Source organism: Indicator indicator, chromosome 9 (assembly GCF_027791375.1).
Source record: "Indicator indicator isolate 239-I01 chromosome 9, UM_Iind_1.1, whole genome shotgun sequence".
NCBI classification, from domain to species: Eukaryota; Metazoa; Chordata; class Aves; order Piciformes; family Indicatoridae; genus Indicator; species Indicator indicator.
This window is the reverse complement of record NC_072018.1, coordinates 1,687,592-1,703,891: the sequence shown is the minus strand read 5'-3', so window position 1 is coordinate 1,703,891 and position 16,300 is coordinate 1,687,592. Positions and strand designations below refer to the sequence as shown.

Here is a 16,300-nt window from a genome sequence, read left to right as displayed (position 1 = left end):
GCCTCATCCAGCCTGGCCTTAAACACCTCCAGGGATGGGGCCTCAACCACCTCCTGGACAACCCATTCCAGGGCTTCACCACTCTCATGGTGAAGAACTTCTTCTTCACATCCAGCCTAAATCTCCCCACTTTCAGCTTTATTCCATTCCCCATGGTCCTATCACTACCTGAGATGCTAAAAAGTCCCTCCCCAGCTTTGCTGTAGGCCTCCTTCAGATACTGGAAGGCCACAAGAAGGTCTCCTGGAAGGCTCCTCCTCTGCAGACTGAACAGCCCCAACTCTCAGTCTCTCCTCATAGCAGAGGAGCTCCAGCCCTTTCATCATTCTTGTGGCCCTTCTCTGGACACCTTCCAGCATGTCCATATCCCTCTTGTAATAAGGGCTCCAGAACTGGACACACAGCTCCAGGTGGGGTCTGAGCAGAGGGGGAGAATCCCCTCCCTGGCCCTGCTAGCCACACTTCTCTTGCTGCAGCCCAGGCTCTGCTTGGCTCTCTGGGCTGCAAGTGCTCACTGCTGGCTCCTGCTGAGCTTCTCCTCCCCCAGCACCCCCAAGGCCTTTTCTTCAGGGCTGCTCTCCAGCCAGTCCCTGCCCAGCCTGTATTGGTGCTTGGGATTGCCTTGACCCAGATGCAGGACCCTGCACTTGGTCTTGTTGAACCTCATGAGGTTGACTTGTGCTGACCTCTCCAGCCTGTCCTGGTCTCTCTGGATGGATCCCTTCCCTCCAGCCTGCCCAGGTCCCTTTGGATGGATCCCTTCCCTCCAGCCTGTCCTGGTCTCTCTGGATGGATCCCTTCCCTCCAGCCTGTCCTGGTCTCTCTGGATGGATCCCTTCCCTCCAGCCTGTCTGCTGCACCACACAGCTTGGTGTCATCAGCAAACCTGCTGAGGGTGCACTCAATGCCTCTGTCCATGTCACCACAAAGATGTTGAACAAGCCTGGTCCCAGGACTGATCCCTGAGGGACTCCACTTGTCACTGGCCTGCACTGGAACGTGGACCCATTGACAGCCACTCTTTGGGTGTGGCTGTCAAGTCAGTTCTGTATCCATCTCATGGCCCACCCATCAAACCCTTGTGTCACCAGTTTGGAGACCAGTGTGGGACAGTGTCGAAGGCTTTGATCAGGTCCAGGTAAATGATAGAAGGTGGTGAGGACCTTTAAAGTGTTTCCTGGAAAGGAGCAGTGTAGCTCCAAGTATCACTAACTTAGGTGATTAATAACTCATTTCTTCTGGTGAATTTATGCCCAGATTAGCAAATTTGTGCTGGGTTTTTTTCCCGTCGTGATCTACCTGAAGAAAAAAAAAAAACCTTGGAATTTACAGTATCATGGAATGCTGGGGGTTGGAAGGGACCTCCAGAGGTGGAGTCCAACCCTTGCCAGGGCAGGAGCAGCTAGGGCAGGTCACACAGGAATGTGTCCAGGTGGGTTTTGAAGAAACCTAGAGAAGGAGACTCCACAACTTCTCTTGGCAGCCTGCTCCAGGGCTCCAGCACCTTCACAGTAAAGAAGTTTCTCCTCATGTTGAGAGGGAATTTCCTGTGATTGAGTTTATGTCCATTGCTCCTCATCCTGTCACTGGGTATCACTGAGCAGAGCCTGGCTTCATCCTCCGGACAGCTACCCTTCAGATGTTTGTAGACATTGATAAGGTCCTCTCTCAGCCTTCTCTTCTCCAGACCAAACAGCCCCAGGGCTCTCAGTCTTTCCTCACAAGAGAGATGCTCCAGGCCCTTCTTCAGCCTCATAGTCTCTGTTGAACTCTGCAGTAGTTCCCTGACCCTGTTGAACCGGGGAGCCCAGAACTGGACACACATTATTCCAGATGTGGACTGACTAGGGCTGAGTGGACAGGGTGGAGAATCTCCCTTGACCTGCTGGCCACACTCTTTGCAGTGTCCTCCTGGCAGACATGGTGGTGGTGCTTCAGTGTACTCCCATTAAAGCATTAAATTTGCATGTGTGGCATCAGATACATATGGAATAGTGTTGGTGGCCTGTTGCCACTTCTAAGTAGTTCCATGGTTGGTAAGTCCTTGACTTTGCTGGTAATGCTGTGCTGTATAATGGTAAAGTATTCAGGAGAGCATAGATAGTTACCCTTCAAATATTTATTGCTACAAACCCACCCTGACTGTCCTCCCTGCTTATTTCTTTCACTTCCTCATGTGCCAAAGTCTTTCCAGGCTCCCAGCTAGAACTATTCCCCATTTACACATGCTACACATACCAGTGAGGGTTCTCTATGGAGATTGGGAGATCATAAAGTTGTTGTTTTGTTTGTTTGTTTTTTTTGTGGGTTGTTCTATTTCTTTGTTTTTACTTTTGGTTGGTTTTGTTTCTTTGGTTTGATGTTTGTGGGATTTTTTGTTTGTTTGTTTGTTTTGGTTGTGGTTTTTTTTCCCCACTTCTGCTGCCCACTTTATTTGAGCAGAAAAATCTTTGGTGTTCAAGGAAGAGGAGCCCTAAGATCAGAGTTTTAAAAAGAGATGCAGGATTTTAATTGGAGATGCAGTAACCTGGCAAGGAGGAGATTTCTGGGTGTGATGGGCCTGAGAGTGGTGTGTAGGGGCCAGGAAGGCCAGAGGAATGAGCTCCTTGGGTAGCTCAGATGTGGCAGCAGGGGGGGGGATAACTGCAGCATGAAACAGGATATGTGTTTGCTGCTTACTTGTTCCTCTTAAAGATTTGTTCTTTTATGTTTGTAGGATCTGCAGCTAGAATATGGTCATGGTCCTCAGTGTGGCTACTTGTTGGGTACAAATAAGTAAGCAACAGCATTTTCTATCTTTAATTCATTAAGACTGTTTTAATATTAAAAAAAAATGTGTTCAACACAGTAGGTTGAACGAGATGTTGTAGAGGATGTCAGACTGGTTTCTATCAGTCACAATTCCCTGTCTCTCTTGAACTGGGGAGCCCAGAACGGGGCAGCACTTTCTGGTGTTTGGGGTTCTGTTGACCACATTGACTCCATGGTGCTGTAAGATCCCTTGGTCCACTTGTTAACAAAATATTCTGCAGGACAGCTCCCACAGAGCAGCATTTTGCCCCACTTAGAAATTGGCAGTGCTGGTCTTTGATATGTTTTATGCCCTTCTTCGTGTTATAGGGTACTAGGAACGCTGGATTAGAGGAATTCTGGGAACATCCCTGACTCAGCAAAGTCCTTTGATTCATAATCATGCATTTAATCATTTTGTTGGATTGATCTTATGAAATAGTTTTCCATGCAGTTCTTCCTTTCTACTCAATGAAATGTATGCATGTCAGAATGGGGATGCCTGGCTTTGCTTTGCTAAGTTAAATCATCTAAGCAAAAAAATGCAGAGAATCTAAGCATAGAACATGAATGTGAAAATATGACTCCAAAATAGCTTCCAAAATCCTGTTCTTTCTCACCCCTGCTATTCTTCCCTCTGTGTGTGTTTCAGACAAAGAAACAAACAATGAAAAAATTCAGAATGTTGCCATAATTAATTAGGGAAGAATGAGTTGATTCCAATAATAGTTTAATCTTCTGCTCAGTCCGATTATTTATTTGTTAATTAATGGTGATGATTTTCTTTGGTATTGGGTTTTTTTTCCCCTTGATTATTTTCCTGGATCAAGTTAAGACCATCCTTGTTTTACTGTCCAAGGATTAAAGACCATTGCACTTAATATCAGTAAATTAGTAAATACATTTGAAAGTGTGGTGTGTTTAAAACAAAACACAGAAACCAACAACAACCAAAATCCAAAACAAAACAAAACAAAAAAACCCCAACATCTGTGTTCATTTGTATGTGGATGTTTGAGAACTGCTCTGCAAGCCAGCTGAAACAACAAGCTTTGGGTTATTTAGTGTGATAGAATCATAGCAGCCCTTGCCTTGCCTTTTGATAATTTGTGTGCCACAATCAAACTGTGTTCTTGTTCTTATTTAATGCTGAAGGAGTCTCTTGAAATCAGTTGAAGAAGAACTGCATCAGAGGTAATTCTGATTTTCCTCTCCCCCAGCCCCTGGCCATTTTGTGTGTTTCAAGTCATTTGTGTGTTGATTGCTCTGTCTGTCACAAGTAGATCTTGTTTGCCCCTGTAGCTGCTGAGAGGATTTGGGAGAGGCTGTTGTATGGATTGCAGTGGTGCTTTAAAAGGATAATGATGATGAAAAGCTAAAAGAGAGGAAAATTCTGTAAAAGAGATGGTGGTAGCCCTTGGGATCAGCATTTTTCACAGCAGCCAAAGTGCTTTTAATACAACACACTCAGCCTTAGTATCTTCTTCATTTTCTTAGGGGACACGTGGCACATTTAGAAGATGATGATGATGCAGATGATGATACTAAACAGTAAGTGCTTTCCTTTTTTGACAATAAAGAAATATCTCTAGAAGCTGCTCCTTGAATAGATGAAAATTAAGAGAAAAACCAAGCCGAGTCATGTTCTGTCCCGAAGAGCTCAGAATTCTTCTATAGCATTTTTCAAGAGAAGCATTTAATGTTGGTCCAGGAGTTCTCTTATTCTGCTCATAAATTTGTGATAAAGGGAATAAAATCTTCTTCCTCACTTCATGCATCTTGTTCTTTGTTCACTTTCTTTTTTTCCCTTCCATTATTGAACAAAATCTTGGCATAGTTAGATGGAGCCAGTAATTCGTCTGACCCTGATCTTGGTGTCCTGAATTCTTTAGAGCTCATGACCCTATATTAAAATAAAGCTCATTAAAAAGACATAAGAATCTCTGTGCCATTGTCTTCTCTAAGTAATGGAGTTTGTGCTGTCCACATTCTCAGCTAGGAGGATGCTTGATTTTGGAACAGGGCTGGCTCCTTTACCAGAGAAGAGGTTATACAACTGCAAAGGCAGTAGCAGTAGATGTGTTAACTATGGTTGTAGTAAATTCACAGGTTGTATCAGGTTGGAAGGGACCCTCAAAGGGAAACCCCCAACTAGAGCAGGCTGCCCAGGGACACATCCAGGCTGAGCTTGAATGTCTCCAGGAACGGGACCTCAACCACAGCCCTGGGCAACTTGTTCCAGAGGCTCCAAGTCATTTTGAGTCCTAAGATGATTTGGTACTGTCAGTGAGACTCAGAGGCAGATTAATGCTTCTGCAGACACCCATGAATTGGAGTTTAGCTCCTGTGTAAGGCTCAAGAGTGCTGTCTGCTCTCATGGTGCTGGGCTGAATGAAGCATGTGATGATGTGATAGCTGCAGTAGGTATCCAGTGATCCATCTGTTCAAGAGCAGAATGTTAGGCATTTTCACAAGAATGGTCTAGAAAGGTGACACTTATCAAGGAAAACTCAGGCAGGGAATGCACTCCCTACAGTAGATGTTCAGAGAGTCACAGATGGCATTGGTTTGGAAGGGAGCCTCCAAGGACATCTTGTGCAACCCCCCTGCACTCAGCAGGGACACCTCCAGCTAGAGCAGGCTGCAGAGGGACACAGCCAGGCTGAGCTTGGATGGCTCCAGGGATGGGACCTCAAGCACAGCCCTGGGCAGCCTGTGCCAGTGTCTCACCACTCTCCTTGGGCACAACTTCCTCCTCAGCTCCAACCTCAAGCTGCCCTGCTCCACTTTCAAACCATTGCCCCACGGCCTATCCCCACAGGCCCTTCTCAACAGTCCCTCCCCAGCCTGCCTGTAGGTTCCCTTCAGATCTTGAAATGCATCTCTAAGGTCTCCCTGGAGCTTCTCTTCTCCAGGCTGAACAGTCCCAACTCTGTCAACCTGTCCCCACAGGGGAGGTTTTGCAACCTTCTGATCATCATTGTGCTCCTCCTCTGCATCTCTTCTGTGTGGGAGCCCCAGAGCCACTGATACAAATATTCTTGACCTCGTTTTATGGACAGATGAAAGCTGAAACATTTCAAATGCACAGGCAGTGTGTGGAAATTTATATTCCTAAATGATTTGCTGTAAAGACCAAGAAGAAAGATGCCATTGATGGAGAATTCTTGTTTGCTTTCTGTTCAGGGACCATTTTAAAAGCTGTTGCTTCCTGCCAGAGACCTGTAAACCAAGCATTGTCTATTGCTGACATCTCTCTCTCTTTTTCTTTTTATTCCTTTTCTTTTTCCTTGAGTTATTTAACTGCTGTTCTTCTGTAATAAAGCCACTGTGCTGAGCAAGAGGGACAGCCCTCTTCAGGGAGGGTAAAGCTGCTGATAGGATCTGATGGCACTAGGTGAGAGGGAGATTGTTTAATGATCAACTTCTCAAAGCACCAAGTGTGTTTGCTGTTTGACACAAGTGATGCTTAGATAAGGAAAAAAGATTTTTTTTAGATGTTTTTTAACTGACTTTATTACATTGTGAATTCCATCAGAGATTGTCATTATTAAGCAGCTGTTCAAAGGTTTGATTGGTTCTGCAGTTCATCAATAATGTGAAGCTCCCATGTCTTGCCTTGGAGGGGAAGAGGCTGATAATGCTATTCAGTGATTTGCTCCCCTGCGTTTGGGCTAAGCTGAGAAGCTGCTTTGCTAATAGCTGCAGAGACCTTGGTGATGGTAACTCTCAGGCTTCCTGCTCAGTAGGATGTGGCAGTCCTCTAGAGCTCCATACTGCCAGCTCCACTCCAGTGGCCTTCAGTGACGATTCACAGATTGCATCAGGTTGGAAGGGAGCCTCCAAGGGCATCTTGTCCAACCCCCTGCTCTCAGCAGGGACACCTCCAGCTAGAGCAGGCTGCACAGGGACACAGCCAGGCTGAGCTTGGATGGCTCCAGGGCTGGGGCCTCAAGCACAGCCCTGGGCAGCCTGTGCCAGTGTCTCACCACTCTCCTTGTGAAGAACTTGGTGCTTCACAGGATCACAGGATGTTATGGGTTGGAAGGGACCGCTGGAGATCTTGGAGAGCAGGGAAGGGGAAAAGGCCCTGGGGGTCCTGGTGGATGGGAGGTTGGCCGTGAGCCAGCAATGTGCTTCTGTGGCCAAGAAGGCCAAGGGCAGCTTGGGGTGGATTAGAAAGGGAGTTGTTAGTAGGTTAAGAGAGGTTCTCCTCCCCCTCTCCTCTGCCCTGCTGAGGCCACATCTGGAATACTGTGTCCAGTTCTGGGCCCTTCCTGCCTTGAAGTGCCTGCACTGATTTCTTTGTCTGGTAGTTGGGCATCTTTGTTCCTTACATGAACTCCATCAGAACTTCCGAACAGCATTGGCTTCAGCTGCCTCTGTTGCTGTCATGTTTCTGTGAGTTTTCTTTTTCTGGCTAAGCAGGAAAGAACCTTCTGGAGAGGTTCCAATTTGTCTGACCTCAAGAACAGTCACCAATGGAGTTCCAAAAACTCTAAAAAAAAAAAGGGTGTTTTTTGCTTCACCTTAGGTACTCTTGCCCTGCAGAGGGCCTGTAAGCACAGGAGTAAGTCTTCAATGCCTCAGCCTTGAATCAGGCAGATTCTGCCTCTGTGCCTTTCCATTTGGTATCTGCTTGAAGAGAAAGGTCTGCTGCAATATTATGGTTCATCAGCTTAGTCTTGGATGTCTTTCTGAGGAGCTCACTGAGGATCCAAGGTTTTGTGTGATGTCTATTCTGTGAGAGGGAGCTGCAGTTCAAGAGCACAGCAGTGTGGTATCAGTTCCTTCTCTGTTCAGATCCACAACAAAAACAATGAAGCAGCTGTTTGCCTTCTAGGCCGAACTGATGCCATAGCTTTGAGTCTGAAGCTGCATAATTCATAGCAGGAGAGAATCCATATACTTCAGGAAACAGTATTAAAGGATCTCCCTTCATTTAATACTTTTCATTGTTTTGATAGTTCCTTCTGTCACGTGCAGCAAAACTGAGAAGAGCAGATTTAGATTGGATATTAGGAACAGGCTCTTTACTAGGAGGGTGGTGGAATGCTGGGAGGTGGTTGGGGCTCCATCCCTGGAGATATTCAAAGTGGAGCTTGATAGGGCTCTGGGCAGCCAAATCTAGTTGAGGATGCCCCTGCTTACTGCTGAGGGGGTTGGACTGGATGACCCTGGGAGATCCTTCCAAGCCAGACCATTTTATGATGCTCAAAATTCTTAGTTGTGGACACTGGGGCAGTGGAAATTATTGGGGCACCAGCAGTGACAAAATTACACTTAAACATCTGGGTACACAGTGCTTTGTACAAACGTCTGCCAAGTCATTGGTTTTTTTGTTGGTTTTGTTTGGGTTTTTTAAACATTTCAGAATCACAGAACATTAGAGGTTGAAAGGGACCTCCAGAGATCGAGTCTAACCCCTTGCCAAAGCAGGATCACCCAGGGTAGTCTGCACAGGAATGCATCCAGGCAGGTTTTGAATGTCTCCAGAGAAGGAGACTCCACAACCTCTCTGGGCAGCCTGCTTGGGGGCACCATCACCTTCACACCGAAGAATTTTCTGCTCATGTGGAGGTGAAATCTTCTATGTTCAAGCTTGTCCCTGTTGTTCCTTGGCTTATTCCTGTGCACCACCCAAAAGAGCCTGGCCCCCTCCACTGAGCCCCACCCCTCAGCTATTGAGAGACATTGATCAGATCCCTCTCAGCCTTCTCCTCCCCAGACTAAACAGCCCCAGGGCTCTCAGTCTCTCTTCACAGGGGAGATGCTCAAGTCCCCTAAGCATCCTCCTGGCTCTCTGTTGGACTCTCTCCAGCAGGTCTCTGTCTCTCTTGACCTGGGGAGCCCAGAACTGGACACAGCATTCCAGGGGTGGTCTCAGCAGGGCAGAGCAGAGGGGCAGCAGAACCTCCCCAGCCCTGCTAGCTACACCTTTCTTGCTGCCCCCCAGGATCCCTTTGATTCTTCGTGGCCACAAGGGCACATTGCTGTCCCATGCAGAACTTGCTGCCCACCAGCACTCCAAGGTCTTTCTCTGTGGAGCTGCTCTCCAGCAGGGCAGCCTCTAACCTGGCCTGGTGCCTGTTGTTATTCCTCCCCAGATGCAGGGACTTGGTTATTTTACTGTTGAGCCAAGCTCTTGAGTTGTTCCTGCATTAAGAAGCTGTCTTTTCCAAAATTTCTCTGGAGGCAGAAACTAATGGAAGGAGAAGAATTAACCAACCAAACAACCCGATCATTAGGCTAGCTATCCATTGCAGGTGGATTTTACTTTGACATGTAAAGCTGTTCTGAGGAAGTCACATAAATTTTCCAAGGAATGGTTTTCATTGGTTTTCTTGTGTCCCCTTTGCCCTTTACAAAAGCTCACTGATCTTGTAAATCTCTCTGCTTTCAACAGAGTAAATGTCAGGCCTGCTCTCATCTCCCTGCTTTTGTTCTGTGCTAGCATGTGCATCTTACTCATGGATTCACAGAAGGGTTTAGGTTGGAAGGGACCTCGAAGATCATCCAGTTCCAACCCCTCTGCTATGGGCAGGAACACCTCACACCAGCCCAGATTGCTCAGGGCCTTATCCATCCTGATCTTCAACACCTCCCTGGGCAACCTGTTGCAGTGTCTCACCACCCTCCCTGTCAAGAATTTCTTCCTCATCTCCAGTTTCAATCTGCCCTCCTCAAGCTTCAGTCCATTCCCTCTCATCCTGTCACTACAAGCCCTTGTCAAAAGTCTCTTCCTGACTTTCTTTTAGACCCCCTTCCAATACTGGAAGGCTGCTCTAAGGTCTCCCTGGAGTCTTCTCTTCTCCAGGCTGAACAGCCCCAACTCTCTCAGCCTGTTCCCACAAGTGAGGTTCTCCAGCCCTCTGATCATCTTCATGGCCTCCTTTGGACCTGCTCCATCAGCTTCACATCCCTCTTATGCTGTGCCTTCAAGAAATAAGTCAATGTCACTTGGTGCTCTCCAGGGAGGATCTGTGATCTTTGAGGTTTGGGGTGGTGGTGTGCACAGCAATAACAAAATGTTTAGGAAAGTGTTCGTGATGAGGTTATTTGGATTTCATAGTGCTGCTGATGGGTTAATGGTGGTGGATTTGTATGACATTTCTGAAGTCCCGAATCCTCTTGGGTACTGCAACCCAAGGTTCAAAGTTAACAACCCCTTTTTGTTTCTTTTCTTTGTAGTGCTACTATGAAACCTAAAGTGCCACCTCCTTTACCACCAAAGGTAAGTGAGGAGCATTTCACTGCCCAGAAGAAGAGGGGCACTTCAGTCAACAAATGCAGAAGTGTCTAAGTGACTGTCACAGCCTCACAGGATGTTAGGGTTGGAAGGGACCTCTGAAGGTTCTCAAGTCCAATTCCCCTGCCAGAGCAGGAGCATAGAGTCCAGCACAGGTCACACAGGAACACATCCAGATGGCTCTTGAAATTCTCGAGAGAAGGAGACTCTCCCTGGGCAGCCTGTTCCAGTGGTCTGTTATCCTCACAGTGAAGAAGTTCCCCCTCATGTTGAGGTGGAACTGTAGTGATGTTTCCCTCATTTGAGCCATGGCTTGAAGATTTGAAGTTATAAGTCAAGGGAATATTCAGGGGGTTGAGCAATATGCTTGTAGCCTTGGGTTGGAAATCTGCATGAAATCTTGCACTACAAGGTATTGACAGTGTGTAAGTGCTGTTTCTGGCTAGTTGCACTTCTGATACTTCAGAGGGAATGAATAGGACAGCCCACAAAAATTGGTATCACACAGTAACTTTTAATAGATGCCAACTAAAGCATCTGCCTGCTAACTTCTGATGTCTGAATAGTGATCTTCAGAAGCATTCCTGGATGACATTAAATCTTTGTGTGCTGACACTTGAAGAGTGAATAAATCTGTTCGCACTGAAGTTAACTTAATATGAACAACAAAAAGGACAAACCAACCAAACAAACATTTTTTTCTGTCTGGCTGTCAGTTCTCCAGTTACAGAATCCCAGAATGTTAAGGTTCAGAAGGGACCTCTAGAGGTCATCCAGTCCAACCCTTCTGCTAAAGCAGGATCACCTAGGGCAGGTCACATCCTGAGGTGCATCAAGAAGAGTGTGGCCAGCAGGCAGGTTCTCCTCCCCCTCTGCTTTGCCCTGCTGAGACCACATCTGGAAGACTCTGTCCAGTTTTGGGCTCCCCAGATCAAGAGAGACAGAGACCTGCTGGAGAGAGTCCAATGGAGAGCCACAAGGATGATTTGGGGACTTGAACATTTACCCTGTGAAGAACGACTGAGAGCCCTGGGGCTGTTTAGTGTGGAGAGGAGAAGGCTGAGAGGGGATCTGATCAATGTCTATCAATAGCTGAGGGGTGGGTGTCAGGATGAAGGTTCCAGGCTCTGATGGTGCCCAGTGATAGGACAAGGAGCAACAGGTCCAAGCTGGAACCCAGGAGGATCCACGTCAACATGAAGAGAAACTTCTTTGATGTGAGGCTGCTGGAGGTCTGGAGCAGGCTGCCCAGAGAGGTTGTGGAGTCTCCTTCTCTGGAGCCTTTCCAGCCCCACCTGGATGTGTTCCTGTGTGCCCTGCCCTGGGTGCCCCTGCTCTGGCAGGGGGCTTGGGCTGGATGATCTCTGAAGGTCCCTTCCAGCCCCTAAGATTCTGGGATTCTGTGACTGCAGAGTGACATTTCTAGAGGCCCTGTAACTGTTCATGCATGAGTGGAACGTGATGATTTGCAATGCATCCTTTGTTGTTCCCAAGGCTTCCCTTATTACTGTGCATTTCCTTCATGTTGGTGTTGTGTAAGGAATTTGCATGGCAGAACACATTGCTTTAGCAATTATTTACTTGTGAAAGTCCCATCATCCAAATGCTGCTCCTGTGGTTTGTTCCTCTTTTAGAAGTAGCTCGGAGGCTTTCGATCTCTTTTTTGGGTTAATTTTATTATGCTTTCATTATTACTGTGTCTTTTCCAGCCTAAATCCATCTTTATCCCCCAAGAAACTCATTCTTCTGAAAATGATAATCAAGGGACAATCAAAAGATGCCCCACATCAGAGAGCCCAGCAAAATCTGCATCTCAGGTTCCACCAAGACCTCCACCTCCTCGTTTACCTCCGCAGAAGCCTAACACTATAGGTAACAAGAGTGACCCCAAGAAGGACACAATTGTTTCTGGAATAATCTCATGTCATTTTATTTCTCCATCCTCATTTGACACTGTCTCCCACAGCATCCTTGCAGCTAAACTGAGGCAGTGTGGTGTGGATGATCAGGTAGTGAGGTGGATGGCAACTGGTTGAAAGAAAGAAGGTAGAGAGTTGTGGTCAATGGGACAGAGTCTGGTTGGAGGCCTGTGTCTAGTGGAGTCCCTCAGGGGTCAGTCCTGGGACCAGAGCTGTTCAATATATTCATCAATGACCTGGATGAGGGCACAGAGGGCACTGCCAGCAAGTCTGCTGATGGCACCAAACTGAGTAGAGTGGCTGACACAGGAGGTTGTGCTGCCATTCAGTGAGACCTGGACAGGCTGAGAGCTGGGCAGGGAGACATGGAATGAAATTCAGCAAGGGCAAGGGGAGATTCCTGCACCTAGGAAAGAACAACCCCAGGGAGCAGGAGAGGTTGGGGACTGAGCTGCTGGAGAGCAGGGAAGGGGAAAAGGCCCTGGGGGTCCTGGTGGATGGGAGGCTGACCATGAGCCAGCAATGTGCTCTGGTGGCCAAGAAGGCCAAGGGCAGCCTGGGGTGAATCAGAAGGGCTGTGGTCAGTAGGTCAGAGAGGTTCTCCTGCCCCTCTGCTCTGCCCTGCTGAGGCCACATCTGGAATATTGTGTCCAGGTCTGGGCCCCTCAGCTCAAGAAGGACCTCAGGGAAGTGCTTGAGAGAGTCCAGCACAGAGCCACAAAGATGCTGCAGGCAGTGGAACATCTTCCTCATGGGGAGAGCCTGAGGGAGCTGAGGGCTCTGGAGCTTGGAGAGGAGGAGCCTGAGGGTGAGCTCATTGCTGGTGCTAAAGATGTGCAGGGGGAGTGCCCAGAGGCTGGAGCCAGGCTCTGCTGGGGGATGCCCAATGCCAGCACAAGGGGCAGTGGTGGGAGTTGAGGCACAGAAACATGCTTCCACATTTCTATGGAAACATGGGGAAGAATTTTGTCCCTGTGAGGGTGGCAGAGCTCTGGAGCAGGCTGCCCAGGAGGGTTGTGGAGTCTCCCTCTCTGGAGATATTCAAGACCTGTCTGGATGCATTCCTGGGTGATCTGGTGTAGGTGACCCTGCTCAGGCAGGGAGGTTGGACTGGATGACCTTCCAGCCTCTAACATTCTGTGTGAATCTGTTGGTTTAAGCTGAGTGGCCCCGGTAGAAAGGCCAAGGAACAGGGGATGGGGCTACCCTTCACCTAACACCCATGAAAGCATTTTATGGCATTTTCTGTGCAGATCAAGGAACAGAAATTGTGTGGAAGCCAAAATGCACAACGAAACCATGCTTAAAGCTCTTAAGATGGTGAAGTGGACCTTATAGTGAAGTCACTGCCATGATCCCTGCTGATGCCACTGGTGACAATTGCTTTCCTAAGCAACAGGCTTGTAATGCAGTGTATCAGCATTGTCAGAGGGACCAAAGGAGTTTCCCTCTATAGATGTTCCAAAATCTGGCCCTCTGTGCCAGTTGTTGTCATTTGACATGTCAAGAGCAGAGTTTTGCTTTCAAAGCTTACTTTCATCTGTGATGAACTGGGGTGAGTAGTATAGCAGGTAACTGTTTACCCTGTGCTCAGGCTCTTCCTTTTATGCTGTTGTTGAAGATTGGTGCTTTGAAAGTTGTCCTGGACTGGACTGTTTTAAGAAAGCTTACTGTCTGACTCTTAATTGATAACTGTGCTAGCTCCTTTGCTAGCTAGAAGTGTGACCAGCAGGAGAAGGGAGGTGATTGTCCCCCTCTGCTCTGCTCTCCTGACACCCCACCTGAGTACTACATCCAGTTCTAGTGCCCCCTGCATAAGAGGGACATGGAACTGCTGGAGCACTTCCAGAGGAGGCCACAAAGATGATCAGAGGGCTGGAGAACCTCCCCTATGGGGACAGGCTGGGAGAGTTGGGGCTGTTCAGCCTGGAGAAGAGAAGGCTTCAGGGAGACCTTAGAGCAGCCTTCCAGTACCTGAAGGGGGCTGCAAGAAAGCTGGGAAGGGGCTGGAGAACCTCCCCTATAAGGACGGAATGAGAGAGTTGGGACTGTTCAGCTTGGAGAAGAGAAGGCTTCAGGGAGACCTTAGAGCAGCCTTCCAGGACCTGAAGGGGGCCTATAAGAAGCTGGGAAGGGATTTTTTACAACAGCTCTGTCAGGAGGGTTGGACTGAATGATCTTTCAAAGTCTCTTCAGACCTCTAACACTCTGATTCTAGGTAATGGAGTCACTACTTCTGTGCAATTAAACGGTGAGAGAGAGGGATCACCTCATCAGCAGAGTGAAGCCAGAGACACTAGCTTCTCAAGGAAAGAAAAGAAGGAAATGCTGGTAGGTATTGAAGCTTCTAGCTGTTGTTTTCCAGTTCTCCCAACTCTCTTGCATGTGCCAAGAGTGTGAGCCCCACTCTTGAGGGCAGAAATTGTTCTGGGATGACATCTTGTTTGCTTTTGAATCAAAGCAATTTTGCTACGTTGTCTGGTTGGGATGCAGTCTGGAAGCTGAAGCTTGAGCTGGTCTTTAATTTTCCTCAGAAGCAAAGCTAATCATTGCTGTACAAGATTTACTTCCTTGTGTTCACATACTTGAGGGACATGTCATGAGAGGAGATCCTTTGAGAGTGGTGTAATGCCTTGCACTGGGCAATGACCCCTAAAGCAGAGGAGGAAATGAAGGCATCTGCTGCCACCTCATGGCTCGCTGGAGGATTTGGCTGGCCCTGAGAAAGCTAAATCAGGACTAGTGGTGGGTAGAAAATTCCCCTCAACATTAAATTGCCAGACCAGCCCAGTTGGAAGGAAATGAAGCTATATTTACAAGCTAAACTACAATCTACAATGAAATGCAATGAATATGTACAAAATATACAGTATTTACAAATATTCACAGGTATTTACAATTGATAAACAGCACAAGAACCCCCCTGGACAAAACCCAGGGGAGCTGCTAATAGCTTCCCCTTCCCTGCTCCCCTCCTTACCCCCCTGGACACAAAGGGACAAGAGAAAGAGCAGAGAATTGTTTTGTTAGGACACTCAGCCACAACAAAGAACACAGCCAAGGTCAGCAAAGCCAAGCAGAAACAAGTTAGTGTCTCCCAGAGTGAGGAAGATGGAAAAAAAAATTAGTGTAGACATCTAACTTTGTTTGTTATCTATCCAATGGGATTGTTTAGAACTTCTCATTATTTTCCTTTTTACACCCAGTGGTGATTTATTTACATTCTACCACTTGCTGTCTGAGATCTGTGGAAAATTTTTTAGCCATAGCCTGAAACTACCACAGGACTGTTCCCAAATGAGTCCGTCCCTTATGCCAGGTGGAGGTCTGCAGGCTTTTTGGTGTTCAGGGAAAAAAAAAAAAAGACTGAGAAACCCTGTACAGCTCAGGGCTCCCCAGTTGAAGAGGGACAGGGGAGAGTTCAGCAGAGCCTGTGATGATGGTGGTGATGAAGGGACTGGAGCATCTCTCTTAGGAGGAAAGGCTGAGAGCCCTGGGGCTGTTTGGTCTGGAGAAGAGCATCCTGAGAGGGGATCTGATCAATGTCTGCAAATATCTGAGGGGTGGCTGTCAGGAGGATGAAGCCAGTGTCTTGTCAGTGATACCCAGTGATAGAATGAGGGACAGTGGACATAATCACAGGAAATTCCCTCTCAACATGAGGAGAAACTTCTTTATTATGAGGCTGCTGGAGCCCTGGAGCAGGCTGCCCAGAGAGGTTGTGGAGTTTCCTTCTCTGGAGACTTTCCAAACCCACCTGGATGCTTTTCTGTGTGGCCTTCCCTTGGTGATCCTGCTCTGTCAGGGGGGTTGGACTGGATGATCTCTGGAGGTCCCTTCCAGCATTCTGTGATTCTCTGAAATCTAGATTGATAGTCCAGATATGCAAGCTGCTTGCCTCTTAGGCACCTGAGCTCTGGGTTTCAGGGTTAAACAACATGGATTTAGTGTCAGACTTGAGCTGCATACAGTGATGTGAAGTTGCAGTCATGGAGAGAAGGCAGTTTTACACCCATGTGTAGTCTGATCCAGCTGTGAGCTGAGAAAATATTCCTGCCTCCAGAGTCATCACTGTGTTACTGTGATGCAAAAGCAAAAGTGGGAGTATGAAATAGGAGAGAAGAGGACAGCTGTAGTTAAATCAGATTAAATGTAACATGAAACTGCAGTCTTTGGAAGCCTCTTCCAAGAATGAGTTTGGAAATGTCACTCTTTTGAGCAAAGTGGTGGTAGAGGCAAAACCTTCAGCATGTTTTTGTGTGAAGGGAGTGCCCACAGTGCTGGCAGTCCTTTGGAAAGCCTGATTTCCTCAACTGCCTGGAACTTGGCATTTGAAACTATG

The 16,300-nt window shown here is 47.5% G+C and overlaps 1 protein-coding gene across 2 annotated transcripts in view; it reads left to right on the top strand.

The window, feature by feature from the left end:
• Window positions 1-16,300, top strand: part of MAP4K3 (mitogen-activated protein kinase kinase kinase kinase 3) — an 83,195-nt gene that overhangs the window by 40,397 nt on the left and 26,498 nt on the right. For both annotated transcript variants that reach the window (XM_054383704.1, XM_054383703.1), the window contains 6 exons: window positions 2,717-2,775; window positions 3,946-3,984; window positions 4,288-4,341; window positions 9,982-10,024; window positions 11,749-11,911; window positions 14,177-14,289. In XM_054383704.1, coding sequence (XP_054239679.1) covers window positions 2,717-2,775; window positions 3,946-3,984; window positions 4,288-4,341; window positions 9,982-10,024; window positions 11,749-11,911; window positions 14,177-14,289 — 471 coding nt within the window. The remainder of the gene's footprint in view (window positions 1-2,716; window positions 2,776-3,945; window positions 3,985-4,287; window positions 4,342-9,981; window positions 10,025-11,748; window positions 11,912-14,176; window positions 14,290-16,300) is intronic.